This window comes from Gekko japonicus, unplaced genomic scaffold (genome assembly GCF_001447785.1).
Source record: "Gekko japonicus isolate JY-2015 unplaced genomic scaffold, Gekko_japonicus_V1.1 scaffold931, whole genome shotgun sequence".
NCBI lineage: Eukaryota > Metazoa > Chordata > Lepidosauria > Squamata > Gekkonidae > Gekko > Gekko japonicus.
This window is the reverse complement of record NW_015167566.1, coordinates 317,836-337,109: the sequence shown is the minus strand read 5'-3', so window position 1 is coordinate 337,109 and position 19,274 is coordinate 317,836. Positions and strand designations below refer to the sequence as shown.

Sequence of the window (19,274 nt, the reverse complement as noted above, 5' to 3'; positions counted from 1 at the left end):
TTTGACCTAGTAGGTTTATGTAAATTGTGTACAAATTATGACACAGGATGAAAGCATTAGTTTATTAGTTTCAAGGAAACGATTTTGTGAGCACACTGAGGTTAGAGGACATTTGCTACAAAGTCAATTGAAGGGGTTTGAAATTGCATGAGATCTGTTGCTTTCTGCCTTGCCCATCTCATTCTGAGCCATCTGGAAGATACTATGTGCAGATGAGCAGCCTTTACAGTTAAGAAGAGGATTAACATCTTCTCTTGTTAATTCTGTAATCTGGTCACCATTTGAGAGAGCAGCAAAGCAAAATGGAGTGTATATACTAGAGGGACAAAGCAGTTAAATAGTTAATTAGGTATAAATGCAAGATCATACATAAGATTGGGAAGTAGCCTCCTGAGACCTCCAGAAAGCTAGAATGGTCTTAGGGCTTGAATGGACAAAGAAACCATGTGGTCCAGGGAACCTCACATTTTTATTCCAGCATCAGCTTTTGTGGACTAGAGCCTGCTTCTTCAGATGCATGAGGAAGTGGGCTCTAGTCCACAGAACTTGATTCAGGACTAAACATTAGATTTTTAGGAGCTGTATTTATAGTATGTATGACTGTACGTATGCTGCGTATGCTAAGATGGATTTGTTCACATCTCTGTTTTGACAAGCCAGTTAGTATGGTGTGTTGCGGTCCTTACACTGAACTTGAACTGCCCTCTAGAGTTCTCATTAATAGTCAGTGGTAGGTCTCTGTAAAGCTAGGAGAGGTGGAAGCTTTTCTACCTCCCCTGCCTTCTTTGTTGTTGTTCGCCTGTGACACGACGTGATGCAGCATGAGCCAGCTAGTGATGACTTGATGCTTTCCTTGTCCCTAGTTTGCCAAGTAGCCGCTAAACGCTTTCCAGAAAGCCACTCCTTGCTTCAGGACTAGATCAGTGGCTGTTAGTGGTTGTTACTGAGAGATACTGCATCTGTAGAAGCTTAATGCTGCTCGTGCTAAAGGCCCTGTTCTGACATTGGTTTAAGAGTTTCTTTCTGTGATTTGCTTCCAAAACAGCCACCTGTGGCTTTGAAATTGTGATTCAGTGTCTGTGACTCTCATAGTCCAGATCTGACGGATTCTTCAGCTTGTATTTGTAGACTGCAGTCAAAGCTCATTGGCAGATGATGTTGCTAGGTAAGGTTAATTAGGAGTTTTTAAGGGAAAGTGGGCAAAACCCCTCATGTTGATCATTTCAATTGGAATCAATGGGCCTTTCTCGCTCTGTTCACAGTCAGGATGTAAGGCTTAAAGGAGTACAATAAAGTACATTAGCAGAAGTGGTGCTAGGGAAAGGTTGATGTCCCAATCAAGAGATGGGAAATAAGCGAAGAAAGTAACAAAACAAACAGTTTAGCTGAGGAGCTTGGCAGGGCTCCTGGACTTGGCTGGGCCTGCACCACCAAACCAAATGCAGTGTACCAAGTGAGTTTTGTAGTCTTGTGCTGCTTGACGTATCCGAATTGTTGTTTTTATGAATTGGCATCTCGTTAACATGAAAGAATGAAAGATAGAACTTGATCTGCAGTCTTTGTCTATAAGGAAAGGTGGGTCTAGCTTAGCCTCTGAGCATTCACAAATTTGACATTTACTTCATAAAATTGCAGTTTTTTACATAAATACCTGGGAATGAGGGGTCATTTACTCACAAACCTCCACATTAGTAATGCTTCTAAAAGTGGCATTGGTTCTCTGGAAGAAATGTTAAGTGCTGCACATTGGGGCAAAACCAGGATGATTGAGTCACAGGGGTCTTATTGGGAAGAGGTGGGGACCAATATATAGATTGATTTAAATCAAGTTTGCCATTTTGGAATTCATGTACATTCTGAACAAAATTGTTGATATAGCAGTTAAAGCAGAATAGCCCTAGAAAGAGCCCTCTGCCTTGCCTCTTACTAACAGGAACCAAGATTTGAAGTTTGGCACTCCCCAATGGTCACTGAGGTCTCCTTCTTTAAAGGTACAGGCATTGCTTCTGTTACTTTTTGGGAGGGTGACTTCCAATGTTTGCTTGTTTTTACGGTTTCAGAATTTTCTGCAAACCTGTTTTTTCCCCCTGGGGTTTGTAGAAAAAACTCATCTAATCACGATTCCCATCTCTGGATTTCAGTATCTACAGACAGGGCCATGTTGAGAATTAGATATACTGATGACTTGTTTATAGTTGCCTTTCTTGTAGAGACTGAAAGTGGATTACAAAGTTCAGCAATAATATAGGAACAGTCGAAGACATATAAAAACATTGTAATTATTGGAATACATAGTTAAAAAACAATGTAATGAAAACAAGACATTTGAAAATAATGCAGTAAAAACTAAGCAAGGTGTACAATAAACAGTGCCATATACAGCCCTATTTCATTATAAAATGCCATGCCCTCTCCACATTCTGGAGAATGATGGTTAATTGATGTCATATTGCAATGGTAGTTGCTGCTTTATAAATGGCAGCTTTATAAGTCTCTTGGTTATGTCTGTATTAGTTTAATGCTGTATTGTTTTCTTTCACAGATTGTAAATCATGCCATTGGTCAAAAGGAACATTGAACCTCGGCACCTTTGCCGAGGAGCTCTGCCTGATGGAATTACTAGTGAATTAGAATGTGTAACCAATAGCACTCTTGCTGCTATTATACGCCAACTAAGCAGCCTAAGTAAGTAGTTCAGTATTTTTTAAAAGTTTATCTTAGCTGGCCTGTGATAACTGTGTTTCCCATTCCTACTATTCATTTCACACTAAGAGGTAGAGTGAGTGGGATAGCTGCTGTATGCTGTAGAATCATCTGTACAGTGCTTCTTCTATTGTGGAGTGTGGGGTTCCAGTCTAAGCAAAAGAGGCACTTTGGGTTTTCTAAAGCAGATGCACTGGCCTTATAAGCTTGCATCTCTTGTTTGTCTCTGCTTATCTGTGATTTGGAATTGCTCTGGTCATGTGGAGATGTGAAGCATTCCAACTGCAGGATTGTGCCAAAACATAATGTCCTTCTATCAAATTGCAGGATAAAGCTGGGAGTTCTTCTTAATCTCCTTGATCACTTGTATATGGTGTTTGCAGTGTAGTGAGAATACTGCATTCTGAAGAAACTCTGTGGTTACTTTGTACATTAATTTATCAATAATATGTATTAGGATTTAATATGCTTTTCAAGTCTTAGGGAAATGTTCTCCTATTTCTCTGCAGGCAAGCATGCTGAAGACATATTTGGTGAACTGTTTAATGAGGCCAACAACTTCTATATTAGAGCAAACTCCCTTCAAGACAGAATAGATCGCCTTGCTGTCAAAGTAACCCAGCTGGATTCAACTGTTGAAGAAGGTAGATATCTGGAGTTGAGCATCCAGTCAGAAGTGGTATTGACAAAAGCACAGTAACTAATTGAACAACAGTCATATTTCCTGTGGAGCTGCTGAGTCATATTTAATCTTACCTTCTCTTAAAAGTAGGCATTTTGAGGAAAGATCCAGACTGTGGATGAGTGGAAGACCTACTCTTTAGGATGATTTGTCACAAAAAACACTCATCCTTTGACGTTATATAGCAAATTTTCTTAGAACACTGGACATAATTAAGATAGTGTCATTAGATGTCATTGATTTCATTGTAGTTGGCCCCTTCTCATTGATAAGCAGCATCATACAAGTAAGTTATCTAATGTGCTGCTTCCACACAGAGGTTTTTCACCACCTTTCTTTCCAAACTGGAGCTTGCTTTTTTAACATTCATGCAACAATATTACTCTCCAAGGGTTCTCTTCCTTTTCTTAGATCTTTCCCAGACCTGGTTTACTATGACATTTAAAAATAAATAAATAGCCCAAGCGTGTTTGCACACCATCTGGATGGGAAGGCATGCATTTTCAGAGATCCCGCCCACATTGTCAGCATTTTCTTTCCATCAGCACCTTGTGGCTGCTGTTTTCCCCACATCACCAGAGGGCTTTTTTAAAAAAGGTGATAATTACTATTGTGCTGTAGTAAAATAGTGTTATAACCATCTGTTGCCACGATCTATTAGTTCCTCTGAATTCCCAGCTTTTATTTCATTTCAGCCTACTAGTTTTGGTAATAGAAGGTGCAGGCAGTTTTTATCCAGATTTCCTAGGAGGGAAGGGGAAGCTGAAAGACAGCTGGAATGGTGTGGGAATTCACTGCTTAGTTAATGCTGTAGATGTTCCATCCAAAAGTGTCTGCATTTGTAGCAGCAATGGAATCAACATGGGTAATTGTCACCACCAGGGGTCATTTCGTAGAAAAAGAGGTGCAGGCGCTCATTAGCATAACCTATTAGCATAACTCATTTGCATATGCCACACCCCCTGACATCACCAGAAGTGTGTCAGAAGGCAACATTCACCACTCAGGCTCCACCCCAAAAATCTCCAGGTATTTCCCAACTCAGAGCTGGCGAGCCAGCTTCACAGTTTGACTAAAGACACTTCAGGTTTCCTTTGTTACCCTACAACAAGCATGAAAATACAGGTCAAGGTAGTATGCTTTTGCTTTTTCTGCAATAAATCAGGAAAACTATCAAAAGATTATTCTGGGAGAGATATTAATTAAAAGGGCAATGTTTATAGCAGTCTTGAGGAGCATGTGTTCTATCACACACATCAAAACCAGACAAGGTATAATCCCAAACAGACATCACACCAGCAGCCATGTACACAATGCTGCCCACGTTTGCCATCTACCATAAACACATCAAGGCAGACTATAGCAAGGATAGTCCTACAATAAGATCAGGTGAGACATGATCTGCCTTAGTTGGGTCTCATTAAAGATGGGGGAGGGAAACCAACAGATTTGTTCCGGGGGGCCCAACACACTGGGAAATTCTCTTACCCAAAACCCAAACAGAGCAAGTGGGAGACTGGCATGACATCAGCTGCCAAAGTGTCATACTGGACAGCTTCCCAATAGTTCACACCTCATGGCATTTTTTTGGTCTGAATTTCTTAACACACCTAATAGCCATTGACAGACCTCTGCTCCAGAAAACAGAATCCCAACAGGTGCCCCTGGACTCTAAATTTGTTCTACTGCTTCTGACCAACACAGAAGATGACCACCTGGATCTGTATTCCTTTACATCACTCTTTTCATGCATCCCTGTTTCTAAACCATTTTCTTCACAAGCTGCATCACCAGGAAAGAATCCTTAACAGGAAATCAGAATTCCTATATCCGGTCCTATTGCATTATGATCCAAGAAGGGACGATAACCTTAGCCTTCTTATAATGAAGTCTGAAGAAAGCCCTCAGATCCCTCATTATGCATCTGATATCCAGAGCAGCCCATTTCCCAGGACTCCAGGACCTGTACTCTTCCTTCCCCAGATCACAAGAAATCCTCACAAACACAAGACTGATCATTCCAGATTAACTGAGAACTGCCTACAACCCTTTTGCACTCAAAATACAGCCCCCCTCCCAAACACGCTTCAGGGGGAGGCAACACCTTGTTTGCCTCCACTCCTTACACTGTTAACAAAGTGAGCCAGGGCAAGTGTGATCCGAGTACTGAACTAGAAGCTGGGAGGGGATGTACTTAAAAGGAAGGACAGGATTGCCCATTGGAAACAGTGGAAAACACTTGAAGGCCCATTGGAAATAATGGGAGCCAGGAATGCCAATTGACTTGCATGGGCTCCATTGAAATACATTACAGTAGAAGAGTTGCAATAAAAATGCGGAATGGATTTTCCATTAGGGTCTCTGGGGCCAAATAGACCACTCTGGGACTGGGATGAGAGGCCCCAGTGTGGAATGAAAGCCCCTAGGAGTAACATAAGTGTTCTGGGACTGGAATGACAGGCTCCAGAGTGGAATGACAGCCCGTGAGTGTAGCAGGAGTGTTCAGGAACTGGAATGAGAGACCACGGAGTGGAATGACACCCCCTGGGGGTAGCAGGAGTGTTCTGGAACTGGAATGACAGGCCCTGGGTGCTCGGGGACTGGGATGAGAGGCCCCAGAGTGGAATGACAGCCCCTAGGAGTAACAGAAGTGTTCTGGGACTAACAGAAATGAGCCCTGGTCACCACATGGATGCAGCCATAGTTAGCTTACATATGTGTAATGAGTTGCCACACAGAGTGATCACATCACAGAGGTGGCTTTAGGTACCCTTTGCACAGCATCTGTATTTTAAAAGGATCGTCATGCTTGTCTAATAGAGTAGCATTTTGTGGCCACAATGTACTGGTCTCACATATATACACCCTCTCTGAAGACTTCACAGTACATTGGATCCTGAATGAATGCTCATCCCCCATCTTCTTTAGTATGTGCTGACAAAAAGAGTTATGTTCATTAAGGACCCTGGACAATGTGGAAACTTAAGCGAATATAAGCTTTTGAAATTGTCAAAGCACACATCCTTAGAAGTAAAACGAAGCACATACAGAAATTTAAAAGCCTTTCTTGCAAATTCTACTTCTAAAAATTAATGTATAAATACTGATTCTAAATTCAATTGGTATTCTAGTCAGAACTGTAAGAATATAGTGCATTTCTTTGAAGGTGAGTATTGCTGAACATGGTGATGTGCCATTGTACTGGCTTGCAGGCTCAGAGTAGCAGGTGCCAGAAGTCAGGCAACACATAGTTGTTCAGTCCAAGGTCAGGGGTCCAGAAGTCAGGCAAAGCAGAGTCAGTGGCTTAGCATCTATCGTACATGCTGTGTCCACACCTAACAGCCTCTTGGCTTATTTTATAGCCCCACGTCTTTTTTCTGAGGAGTCCTCGCTATCGCTAAGCCTTGGCTGACTCATGACAGCCGCATTTTAACTCAGGTAGAATTTTTGCTGTAGCTGAGATCAAAGAGAACAAGATATACAGTTATGACTATCTTTTGCTTGCAAGAATAATTCAATTTCTTAAATGCAGTCCAATGTCACACCCTTATCAGCTTTCAGGGGGCTTTGAATGGAATAGCTGTAGTCTTCTATTAATAATTTGAGAAATATAGGGAGAAATATAAAATTAGTTTGTTTGCTCATCCTAAGCTCTCTGTAAAGGACACCGGCAAGCCAGGAGGATCTTCCCATAGACTTCCCAGAAGCATAATCCAAAACCTTTTGTCATATCTTTTGCACTATAGCATTGATATTTGTATAAGAAAGCAGTAATGAAATAAGGGGTTTTGTTTACCTTTGCTGTCTACACTTATGCAAGTGGAATGGTGTGGACAGAAGAGATCTTTATGCTTCCTTTCCCTTCTTTCTTCAGTCTTCTGCTCTCCTGAAATCCTGAAGGTTCAAGGAATTTGGGAGAACAATGTGGTATATGATATAGGAGAGCTGCAGTGTGAAGGGGGAATTGGCAGAAATCACCTCACCACACGTATGTTCACACAGGAAGATTGGGCATATTCCACTGATGCTTCCTTCCCACTGCATCTCTCCCCCTGACCCGTTCGCATACCTTACTATTTCTGAAGGTTACCCAAACATCTGGAGCTATTTTTATTTGGAAGGAGGTTGGGAAATGGGGACTCTGCTGTGCTTGTGAATGTTTACATCCAATTTAGTGCCTTTGGGCAAAACTTGATATATCCCACTTTTCAAGAAGTTGGTCTGGCCTATGTTAGTCGGTAATGTATGTCCCAGTCAGATCAGAAAGGAACTGAACTGTGTTTAATCTCTAGCCCAAGGGCATGTGATATCTCTCTCTCTCTCTCTCTCTCTCTCTCTCTCTCTCTCTCTCTCTCTCTCTCTCTCTCTCTCTCTCTCAGTATAATCAGTTTTGCTCTTTAGATATTTTCAGTATATTACTTGGTTTTGCCATTAGATTTAGATGTGTTCATCCTTTATTATCATGCGTACAGCTAATTCCTTTATGAACAGTTTCATTACAGGATATCAACATGAAGAAAGCTTTCAAAAGTTCTACAATACAGGACCAGCAAGTGGTTTCAAAGAACAGTATTCCCAACCCTGTGGCTGATATTTATAATCTGAGTGACAAACCACCTCCACTGAATATTCTTACAGCATATAGGTACAGTAATTTTATTTATGTGGCTTATATCCTGTCCTCCCCATATTTGTAGGCTCAGGGTGGGTACCAACATATATCTCTCATATATAATTGTGAAGTGGGATGGCACTTTCTGAACATTCTGCACGCTCCTAAATCAGTTGGCTCCATGATGTGTCACTCAGAAACTGTCCCTATCCACTGGCTGCATTGCTTGAGTCCCGCCTCCATCATTCCAAACAGTTTGCTGTTCCTCTCCCCCCCCCCATAGCCAGTCAGAACACAGAGGTCGTTTGCATATGCGGCCTCATTGGCCTTTGCCTCTAACATTCTAAACAGTTTGTTGTTGCTGTTGGAAGTCATTGAATGTGTCCTTAGGTAAAATACATATCCCAATCTTCCCTTAAACGGTCACTGGAGTTGCCATGAGGCTGTTCTTCCATACTACCCACTTGGGGCAGCAAAATGACTTGAGACAGCCCTGCCTTATAGCTAAGCAGAAGGAAATAAATATGGCTTGCCTCCCTCTATTTTCCCCTTCCCTCTGCTGCCCCACCAGCCACAGCTGGGACACTCACCTGGAGCTTCCTTCTAGAGCTCGTCGTATTTCTTCCCACAACGAATCTTACTCCTAGTCTGTCTATCTGCAATTTATGCAGATTTACAATTTAAAACATCTTGCAATAATCATTTATAATCAATTACAATCAATAATCAATTTCATCTGGCCAGCACTAGTCAATCATTGTATGATGTAAGCTATTAGGAGAAAGGTTTCATCTCCTGTACATCATAATGATTTAAACAGGGCTTTTAAAAACCTAACTAACACTGATATAGAAGATCTATGATCAGGAACACTTTCTCTGTTTTATGTTAAGAATAACTGTAGAAAGCCCTAATCTGACATCTGATCTCAGTCAGGTTTTTTTCTTCTCCTATTGACATTTTTCTAATTTTAATTGCTCCATCCCCAGAGCTGCTGGTTGCCAGTGAAGGAAATCTTATAGAGATCACACTGATACAAGTATAGGTCAAATTCATGAAGGGGGTACAATTAAAATTAAGTAAATGGGAAAAGGTTTACATTACTTAACCTTTTCCCATTTACCCTCATATATGTACCCTCATATATGTCCTGTGTTAAGCAAGGTATAATTTGCACCATGTTCTGGATAGAACGATTGATTAGTGTTGCGCTTTTGGGTTTGATTGCAGGAAAGTGAATCCCTTGTTAAATAGATGAACATCTCCAAGCTTTGCACAGAAGCGATCAGAAGTATAGGAGCTGCTCATAAGAAAGTACTCCATCAAGCTGTGTGATGCAGCGAACCTGAGGGCTTATTCATGCATAGATCAACCAATGTAATCTGCCACTTCCAATGGAACCCCTCTTGTCCGTCATTAGAAGTTAACCTCCTTGCTAGAAATGGTCTCATATCTACTCATGAGTAAGCACCCAGTCTGCAGGAAGAATTGATGTGTGTTAACTGTTTCCCAACATTTGTTGTGTTCTGTTCACAGAGATGATAACAAAGATGGATTAAAATTCTATACTGATCCTTCTTATTTTTTTGACCTCTGGAAAGAAAAAATGTTACAAGACACAGAAGACAAACGGAAAGAGAAAAGGCGACAAAAGGTAAACAGATATAGCTGGGGGGGGATGCATGCGTACACACAGCATCACTCATGTTTTGGGTTAAATGGTTTAACATTTTAATTATTTTTTCACATTAGCATGCCTGTAAAAGAAATTATAGGATCATTTTATATTACATGTATCCTTTTACCTTTCAAATATAAATCTGTACTTTCCTATCATTTCTTTGAAAAAATCATGGGCACTTGCTAATGATAAAATAATCAAAACTTTTTGGTAGTTTTAGAAAATAAACAACCCTTTTGTAGGAATTCTTTAGTTCTAGAGGAATTTTTCCTTTAGTAAACTGGTTCCACTGAAGAATACAAATGGAAGATTTTGTTCTTATTCAGAGATCTTTCGGACTTGTCTGACACAGCATATGAATCCCAGACCCAACCAGTGCATTTCATAATGTGTGAATCGGCATAACAAGCAAGTTAAAATATAAAATGTTATAAAAGCAGTAGAAAACAATTAAGTCATAACATGTGCAATATAAGCAACAAATGCCATCCTATTTTATTCCAGTTGATATATCTGCCAGAGGAGAAGAGTCGGATTCTAGTTTTCTTTTAACGAGTTGGAAGCAAGTGGAAAGAGGGATGATTGCTTTTGGTGTGCATACTAATTTTACTGTTGCTTCTGATAAAAGGATTTTATATTATTTCTGGCTAATGTTGGCCGCACACAAAGAAGATGTTTTAAGAATCCAAGCTAGTTAAAAACTTCCTTTATATAGTACAGAGTCAGTTATTTTCTGCTTCATTCTCTTTTCCTATTTTTCCCCAATTGGCACAAATTACAATAGATATATAAAATGTTCTGCTTCGTTTGTTTTAACACTGAGTATATTTTTTATGTATTGAAAAAATATATACTTTGAAAGTTCACAAATATACCAAATAGAATAGTTTTGTGTATCATCCAGGTTACATATAATGTGTTTTGTGTTCTTATAGTAGTAGAGTGATAAGGAAAGTTATTGCATATATTTCAATTTTCCTTAAATTTGCTTTGTACTGGATACAAAGGATTATTATATATCTTAAACTTTCCCAAAATTGTATCTCTTCTGGAGGCATAGGATTTGGTGGTTTGCTAGCTACTGCTTTGCAGATGAGAACAGTCTTTGGAATTCATTTAAAAAGTCACTTTACCTGTACCATCATCAACTTTGAGTTCAGAAACGTTGAAAAAAAAGTTTCATTTAGAATTAAGTGTTTCATAAAGACTTGAACTTCTGACTCTTTTTCTAACCTGCATATTGCAGATGTTGCAAATATCTTAAGCTCTATTTTTGTTGCTGTTTGACAAAATGGCTGTTATGATTTACTTATTTAAAGATCATACAGTTAGTTTTCTATCTAATTAATGAAATACCTGATTGTCAGCATGGCTTCTATTACATTTTATCTCATTCTGTTTTGCCTTCTGCTTGATCTTAGCTGCAGGTGTTAGGTTAAAGACCAGTTGTGACTGATATATTTTGACTTTGTAAAGACATTGGTAAATTGATTTTTCTCTTTGAAATTTCAGTTGAGAGTTATATGCATCATTTTACATATCTACTTTCAACACATGAGCAAAAGTGGACCATCTATGTAAACTAGCTTCAAATTCTGGTTAATAGTTATTCCTGGTTAGCCATAACCATAGTGCCAATGTAATGTTTAACCATAAGATCGTAAGAGCCTTCTAGATCAGACCAGTGGTCCATCTAGTCCAGCATCTTGTCTCACATAGTGGCCAACCAGGTCCTCTGGAGGGCCAACAACAGGGCATAGAAGCCAAGACCTTCTCCTGATGTTTCCTTCTGGCTCTGGGATTCAGAGAATTAGTGCCTCTGAATGTGGAAGTTCCCATCAATCACTATGGCTAGTAGCCATTGATTGACCTATCCTCCATGAATCTAACTAATCCCCTTTTATTCCTGTGGCCGTCACTACATCCTCTGGCAGCAAATTTCACATATTACTCACTCTCTGTGCAAAGTAGGGTTTCTTTTTGTCTGTCCTGAACCTACTGCCCAACTTTACTTGACGCCCTTGGGTTCTAATACCTAGAAATATTTCCTTTTGTCAATCCTGAACCTGAATCTTAACCATAGTTGGCTTGTTATTTCTTAGCTAATATTATATCTACACTAACTTTCAGTGTCCTAGACAAGATTATTTTTTTTATACTTGGTTCCCAACTATAATAAGCTGATAATAATGCTACCCTATTTTATGGAGTTTGTCGCATTCCAGATCATGACATTCCACAGGGTTAAGCTTCATGGGAACAATCTTCCTGGACTGCTTTGTGGCTCTGCTCATGAGATAAGAGCAAAGGTACTGCAAAGAAGTGCCTGCAGCCCTAAAGGATATCATGGCCAGTTGTATTGAAGGCTATAGAGTGGATGAGAACAATTAACACACTTCACTGCTTGATCTAAGTCATCTTTGGAAGTGGCCAAGGCAGTTCATCCTGAAATTAGACTGACAGTGATCTAGGTAACCTTGGTCATCTAAGAAAGCCCGGAGCCATGTGGGAGAGGAAGCTAAATAGAAGAGAGTTCTTGTTTGTTAGTAGTGAGTGGTCAAAGGGTATGTCTTGAGGGCTAATTTTGTATGTACTATATTTAAATATTTCCCAAAAGCTTAGGGAGAGTTAAAATTTGCCACTTAAAACTCATAAAATAATGAACTTTAAAAACTAAACCCAAAACTCATAAAATAATGAACTTTAAAACTAAACCCAACTTAGCAGCAGATAAAACCAGAAAAAGCAAAAAATTTAAAACTCAGTTTGAGGAATCTAGCTGAGAATTAATCAAGAAGGTAAATGGTGGCTCAAAAAGGGCAGAGAAGGCAGCAGGTGAACCTCAAGTAGGAGAGAGGTCCTACTTCTTTGAGAATTAGTTTTTTTTGGTAGCCAGCTGGCATTGTGTATACAGAGTTAGGTGCCCCTCCCTCTAACTTTTTGAGGTTTTTAAAAAAAATAGTGATGGACAAATGGTTAATCAGATAAACTTGTGAGTTGCTGGAAAAATAATTACAGAGGAGAAAGCCTGCCTGAAATGAGAGGGAAATTTTTGAGTAATTTGAGCCAAGCTCACTCAGATTCTCCCCCAGCCAGCAACTGCTGCACGCAGGGATGTCTGTATGCACCTTCAACATTTGATGGGACAATAGATGGTGTAATGATATGCTTGTATGACTGCAGTATTTGTCACAACTCCAGTGATGCATAATTGCTAGTTAAAATTGGATTGTTTCAAGCATGTTTGTAAATCTTAAAATTTGCAACAGTTGTTTTGTGGACCAACAGTAATATGCAAGTATGAGCAGGTTTTTTCCCCTTTAAATGTTGAAATACAGCTGTGGCCTGTTGGGGAAATAACCTTTTCAGTTCTTAAGTTTATGTAGATACTTAGTTCATTTTAATTTTGCTCAGCTTCACCTGCTTATCTGCTTCTTTTCATACTTTTAACAGCATTTAACTTGCTATGTTCTGCTTTTCTTTCTTTCGCATGCTTTCTCTCTGCATAACGTTAGGAACAAAAGCGTATAGACGGCACAGCCCGTGAGGTGAAAAAAGTTAGAAAAGCAAGGAACAGGCGCCAAGAGTGGAATATGATGGCATATGACAAAGAGCTTAGACCAGACAACAGGTTGTCTCAAAATGTGTACCATGGAGCATCGTCCGAGGGATCTCTGTCCCCTGATACTAGGTCTGTTTTCAAGTATGTTTATAGCAAGCATTCAGATACTCTTAGTACCTTAGGTTTATTACACATTAAGCATGTAACTGTAGAAATTGAACAGATGCATCTTGAAATGACACAAATATGCTGGACATCTGCTCTGCATGTCTGTTTACTATGTCTGTCTTTTCTAGATTGACTTGTTACACTGCTGTAGTCAATTCAGTACAAATGTTTTTCTTCACTAAATGCTTACAGATAATTCAGAGGCAATGGGTTTTTTGTGGGAGAAATTCAGCTTAATTTTGGTATTCAAGAAACGGAGTTTAAACATACAAAGAAATACACTTTTTCCCTAATAATTGTTTGTTCTGAATAATAAGAAACTTGTTCCTATCGACATTAAAGTTGTGTTCAAAGGGGAGCTATGGAAGAGTTGGGTGGGATCATACCGAACTTTTTCATTAGTGGTGGTGGTTTCCTCTGGCATGAGTAGAGGTTCTTCCACAGACACAAAAGGAAAACAACACCTTCATGGGGAAGTTGTGTAGGATCCTGCCCATTATTTTTTAATTAGCGCAAATGGATTTTAGAGATAACATTTCCAAAGCAGAGCAGAATTTGCGTTGGTGCTCTGCTGTCTTTGAGCTAAGTGGGAGGTCTGTGTGCATAAAGAAACCAGAAAGTTCAAGTTGTTTGGCCAGCAGTCCCATGACTTCTTCATATTAGTTCTGCAAGTTAATGTATTTTGGAGCAAGGAACGAACACAAAAAAGTGTGCGTTAGCATAACTTCACAGTGTCACTAACAGCTGTTCCTTATGCTGCCTTTTATAACCACAGGACAATTGTGGACAGTCAGAATCTTGTCTAGAAACAAATACTGAGGAAACAGTCATGAGAGTCTGACCCACAAATCAAGACAGTCAACAAGACTATTTTTCTATATATTGTTACGAATAAACGCCACATAACAATGAACAATGAACAACAAACAGTAACAATGAACAAATTCCATCAAATCATAAGAAAATCCTCGTATAAGAATACATCAGCATCATCTCTAGATTTTATAACAACGTTTCAAAAAACGGATCTTCCTCAGGAAATATTCTCTCTTTGTAAAGTTTTTATTTATTTATTTTTAAGTGTGTTTTTTTAGTTTTTATTTAACGCAGGAAATATTCTATAAAGTAATACAAGAGCTCTCATGCTCATAAAGTGCTATCACGGAACCAGGAATAATATAATGCATTTAGTGGTAGGATGCAGATCTTAAAACTATTCAGGCTGCAAACATGCTACTCAGACTCTTGTGACTGTTTTCTCAGTATAAACACAGGCCAGGAAAGCAGAATCAGAGGGGTATTTTCAGGCCAAGAAGTCTTCAGGACTGGAAAGAAAATTACCTATTTCTAATGTTCATATTCAGAATGTTTTCAATTATTGTAGGAGGGAAAATATTACATAAAGTTATACAGCTTCAAAACTTTGATGTTCCAGTGTTCAATGAAGAGTATCCAATTCTTTACAAATGTATTACTTTGATAATTTTTTTTCTTTCCCTTTTATAATTGAGTTTTGTTAACAGTGCTACATTCCAGTTTCATCTATGATTCCATCATGGAAGACTTTTGCAGCAAGACACATCCTCACAGCTGTTACTAAGGCTGTGCCCAATTCTTTGTTGTCAGAATGCTTTATCTGCAGTAGGACAAGATTCTCTAATACTAAAAAAAAATTAGTGTACAAAATGTGCTGTGTATGCAGCTACCTGCAGACTTTGTAGAATGGTACTTTCGTCTCCTGCTTCAGTCCGCTCCCTTCAATTTTGTTCTGGAGTAGCAAACTGTTAGCAATAGTGCAGGGGGGAAAGTGGGGATCTATAGTGGGACAGGAGCTGGCAGAAATTGCCCTTCTTCCACAAAGGGAAATGCCATTGTGGAGCTGCATGGTTGTAAAATTAGCTGTTACTAAGGCTGTGCCCAATTCTTTGTTGTCAGAATGCTTTATCTGCACTAGGACAAGATTCTCTAATACTAAAAAAATTAGTGTACAAAATGTGCTGCCATGTATGCAGCTACCTGCAGACTTTGTGGAATGGTACTTTTGTCTCCTGCTTCAGTCCACTCCCTTCAATTTTGTTCTGGAGTAGCAAACTGTTAAGCAATAGTGCAGGGGGGAAAGTGGGGGTCTATAGTGGGACAGGAGCTGGGAAAAATTGCCACTTCTTCTTCCACAAAGGGAAATTCCATTGTGGAGCTGCATGGTTGTAAAATTATTCTAACTTTTAGCAAGATAGTGTTTCTGAAATTTTGTCAATATTCCTGTCACTTAATAGCAAGCTCTGCTTCCTTGCCATTATAAGAATCACATCTCTTCCCCCTCCCCCGCCCATTGTTAACTGAATTCATTCACTTCAGTCGTAGGCACAGTGCTGTCCTTTAATTTAATTTACTTGAGGGTTATATCAACATATATGTTTCTCTTTTATCTTTTCCTGTAGTGTGAAAACTGTGCCTCATTCTGTTGGGAGTAAATGATAATCAATGTATTGTAAAAGCCACTTTGTTCTGCTGCAGGGCACTCAAACATAAAATAAATATTCATTATGAAAGTCCTTAAAATGTACCTGTTGGAACTGGAAATTTAAATTATTTCCCAAGTGGAAGCCTATTTACAATGCATTTATATTATGCCCACTGTGATTCAGAGAGAAAGACACAAGCTGAATCCAAGCCGGCACCAGCAAATTAATGTGAGGAAAGTAAGGACAAGAAGAGAAGAGTGGGAGAGAAGGAAAATGGGCATTGAGTTCATAAGTGATACAAAGAAGCAAGAGCAGGCAGGAAGGACAAAAGAGGCCAAGATGCCCAAAGGGTTTGTCATTTTGTTTTTTCTCAAAGCTCCGGTGCTTTGTCGCTTGCCTGGCTTCTGTCTGAATATGAGCCCCAGTTTTACTGACATCCTTTTTAACCAAATGACAGTTTTGGCGCAGTTTGTCTTACTAATGCAGCTTTTTCCCCCCTGCTCAGGAATGTGAATTAACCATGGGCCTCTGTTGATGAGCACTAGAAACTTTGCAACTTTATGAGTTCTATGTTCAGCTAATAGTTCTTTCTGCCTCTCTAATCCAATTGCTTATTTGCAACAAAACCAACCAAACAAGCAACTTCTGCAAGATGAAAGCCTTGAAGTTCGTTTGTTTGACAAAAGATAATCTTCTCAATTTACGTCTTTCACTTTTCTTGTTACTATCCTGACTCTTGTTATTTACCCCAAACAGCTAACCTTCCTTAGTAGGTCTAAGGGCTTCTGTGTGCCAGGCAGCTCGGTCAGCGTGAGCATTCAGATCCTGTGAATATGAACTGTGATTGGCTATTGTATTAATTATTGTTGCTACCTGTTTTGTGGCCCACTAAAAACGGGAATTTTATGTAGGATATTTTCAATTGATATTTCATTCAAATTTTCCCCTTCTCCCACTTGAATTTTAGATCCCATGCCTCAGAGGTTACCAACTACTCGTATCCTGCTACTCCAAATCATTCCCTCCATCAGCAGCCAGTGATGCCTTCGTACGGAGCAGGAGATGGGTCTCAATATATGCTTGCAAACCAGGGCCTTGAACATGAATATAGGCCACCTTCCACAACAATGCGACATGCTACTTTAAACAGACCTCAGCAACCACCTCCACCCCCACCCCAGGCCCTAGATGGACAACATGGCAATGTACCACTCGCACCAGCAGATTATGGGTAAAACTATTGTTTTCACCCTGGTTGATGTTCATAAAAGTCCATGTCGGGGATAGACATGTAGTATAACTAGGTTGCTGCAGTAAACAGCTCTCAGGCGGGATAAAATATCCCAACAGAGTTGGGAAGATGGAGATTACTGCTTCCCAGTGCTGCACTTAAGCTGCTTGATGTGAAGGGGAGAAGAGGACATGGTGACATTGAAATTGAGACATCAGTTTGTCTTAAAAGAGTCTAAAGGCGCTTTTTTTTGGGGGGGGTGCATTATTGAGCGAGTAAGGAGAGACAATTGGAAACACCTTGTAGGGTATACTGAGCGTTCTAACCTGTCCTGGGAAAAGTTCATTTGTTGGGAAAGTGAAGCAAAACAGCAGTAGCCCAGCGTTTGCATGCAGTCCAAACGACAATGGAGCCTGTATTTAAGGGTGCACACTGCATATCTGGCAACTGACACTTTTTGGTTTAACAAATATTGTGTTCTATTTTGTATATAGGATGCTTGCAGCTCAGATGGTGGATTATTACAATCCTTCAGGACCCCTGCCGCCTCCCCCTCCACCCATGATTCCTTCTGCACAGACTGCTTTTGTTAGTCCTCTCCAAATCCCTGTGCCACCTTCCCATCCTGGACTAGTGACTGGATCTGTGTATTCTGCTGCTCTTCATCCTCCTTCTACTGGGCTTGTTGTTACAGCTCCCCCTCCTCCAGGCCCGCCTCCTCCCCCTCCAGGCCCTCCTGCTGCAGGATCCTCTCTCTCATCCTCTCCGAGGCATGCTCCTGCAGTGGCTGAGGCAAAGCGACACGAATCCTCACAGTCCCCCGTCAGCGATGCTCGAAGTGATCTGCTTGCTGCTATTCGGATGGGTAAGTGTACACTAAACATTCCCCAACCTGCTCTGTGTTCTTAAACGTTGAAATATTTGGTGTTTTTAACGGCACATAATCTATCATCGGTTTGTGAACAGAGTGTTGTAAAGTGAAAACTAGGGAGTGGCATCCTGGTCACACCCCTGTTGCTGCTTTTATAGCTTCCTGTTTTCCTAACACGTTTTCGTGCACATTGTAGTGAAATCCATGCGTGTGTAATGTGCTGTCAAGTTGCTTCCAACTTAGGGTGACCCTATGAATTAACAACCTCCAAAGTATCCTATTGTTAACAGCCTTGCTCAGGTCTTGAGAGAGAAAGCAAACAGAAGGCCATGGTTTCCTTTACTGAGTTAGTCCATCTCATATGGGGTCTCCCTCTTTTCCTCCTGCCTTCAACTTTTCCTAACGTGTAGGCGGTTGTAAAGAATCCAGATGCAGCTCCTGGTCCTCCGTGCAAATGGCAGACACCAGCTTGCCATTTCGCAATGACCTAGGAGTAGAACACACGTTGGATTCTTTCAAAAGCCCTGGTTCATTCATGTCTCATGATGGGGTGATGGCTAAAAGTACCTGCAGCCAGCGAGATGCGTTCTTATGAATTCATCACAACTGAATTAAATAATCAGCAGGCGAATGGTTGCTGTTTACTCCTTAGGAAGGAATATTTCCGTTGTGATTCAGTGTCTGTTGATAGCATATCAGAAGTATATGACTGGTAACACTACCTCATTTTCTGAAGCAACACTACCTCATTATCTGAAACAGTACTCCAGATGCATCTCTTAGCTTACTGTAATCTCTTATATATATCTGGTAGTGGCTTCTGGCCTGTGGGGTAGCGAGATTGCATGCGCTCCCACAGCCATTGATCTGCCGGCTGCCAGTCAAGACTACTGGCGTGCCACTGGCTGAGTGTGCTCCTCTTCCCCACCCAGTCCCCTGTCAGGCACTGTTCTCTGTCAGAAGCTCTGTGTCTCCTGTGGAACACAGTTCTCTTGCTTAGCTCCTGAGTGTGGGACAAAGGTTTCCCTCAGTGGCTGTTGTGAGGACTCATAGGGTTGCCAGCTCCAGGTAAGGAAGCCAGAGTTTGGAGAGGGGAGAGGGGAGGCCTCAGCTGAATAGAATGCCATAGAGGCCACTGGCCAAACCATTCTCACTTCTCCCTCAGTGGCTCTTGGTAGGCCACCAAGCTTGGTTCTGCCAGTAAAAAGACAAAGGAACAAAACCATTTCTATGGCTCTGTGAAAAACTCATTGGGCCCAGTCCTGACTAGGGTTGCCAGCTCCAGGCTTGTAAATTCCTGCT

General features: G+C 40.4%; 1 protein-coding gene across 2 annotated transcripts in view; it reads left to right on the top strand.

Moving 5' to 3' along the window:
- Window positions 1-2,552: 2,552 nt before the first annotated feature.
- The window catches only part of WASF3 (WAS protein family member 3), an 18,864-nt gene continuing 2,142 nt past the window's right edge, over window positions 2,553-19,274 (top strand). The window contains exons 1-7 of one of the 2 annotated variants that reach the window (XM_015413834.1): window positions 2,553-2,685; window positions 3,213-3,347; window positions 7,877-8,030; window positions 9,534-9,651; window positions 16,054-16,220; window positions 16,838-17,101; window positions 17,596-17,966. In XM_015413834.1, the coding sequence (XP_015269320.1) occupies window positions 2,553-2,685; window positions 3,213-3,347; window positions 7,877-8,030; window positions 9,534-9,651; window positions 16,054-16,220; window positions 16,838-17,101; window positions 17,596-17,966 (1,342 nt within the window). Of the gene's footprint in view, window positions 2,686-3,212; window positions 3,348-7,876; window positions 8,031-9,533; window positions 9,652-13,193; window positions 13,370-16,053; window positions 16,221-16,837; window positions 17,102-17,595; window positions 17,967-19,274 lie in introns of both variants that reach the window. The other variant, XM_015413835.1, reaches the window with a different exon arrangement.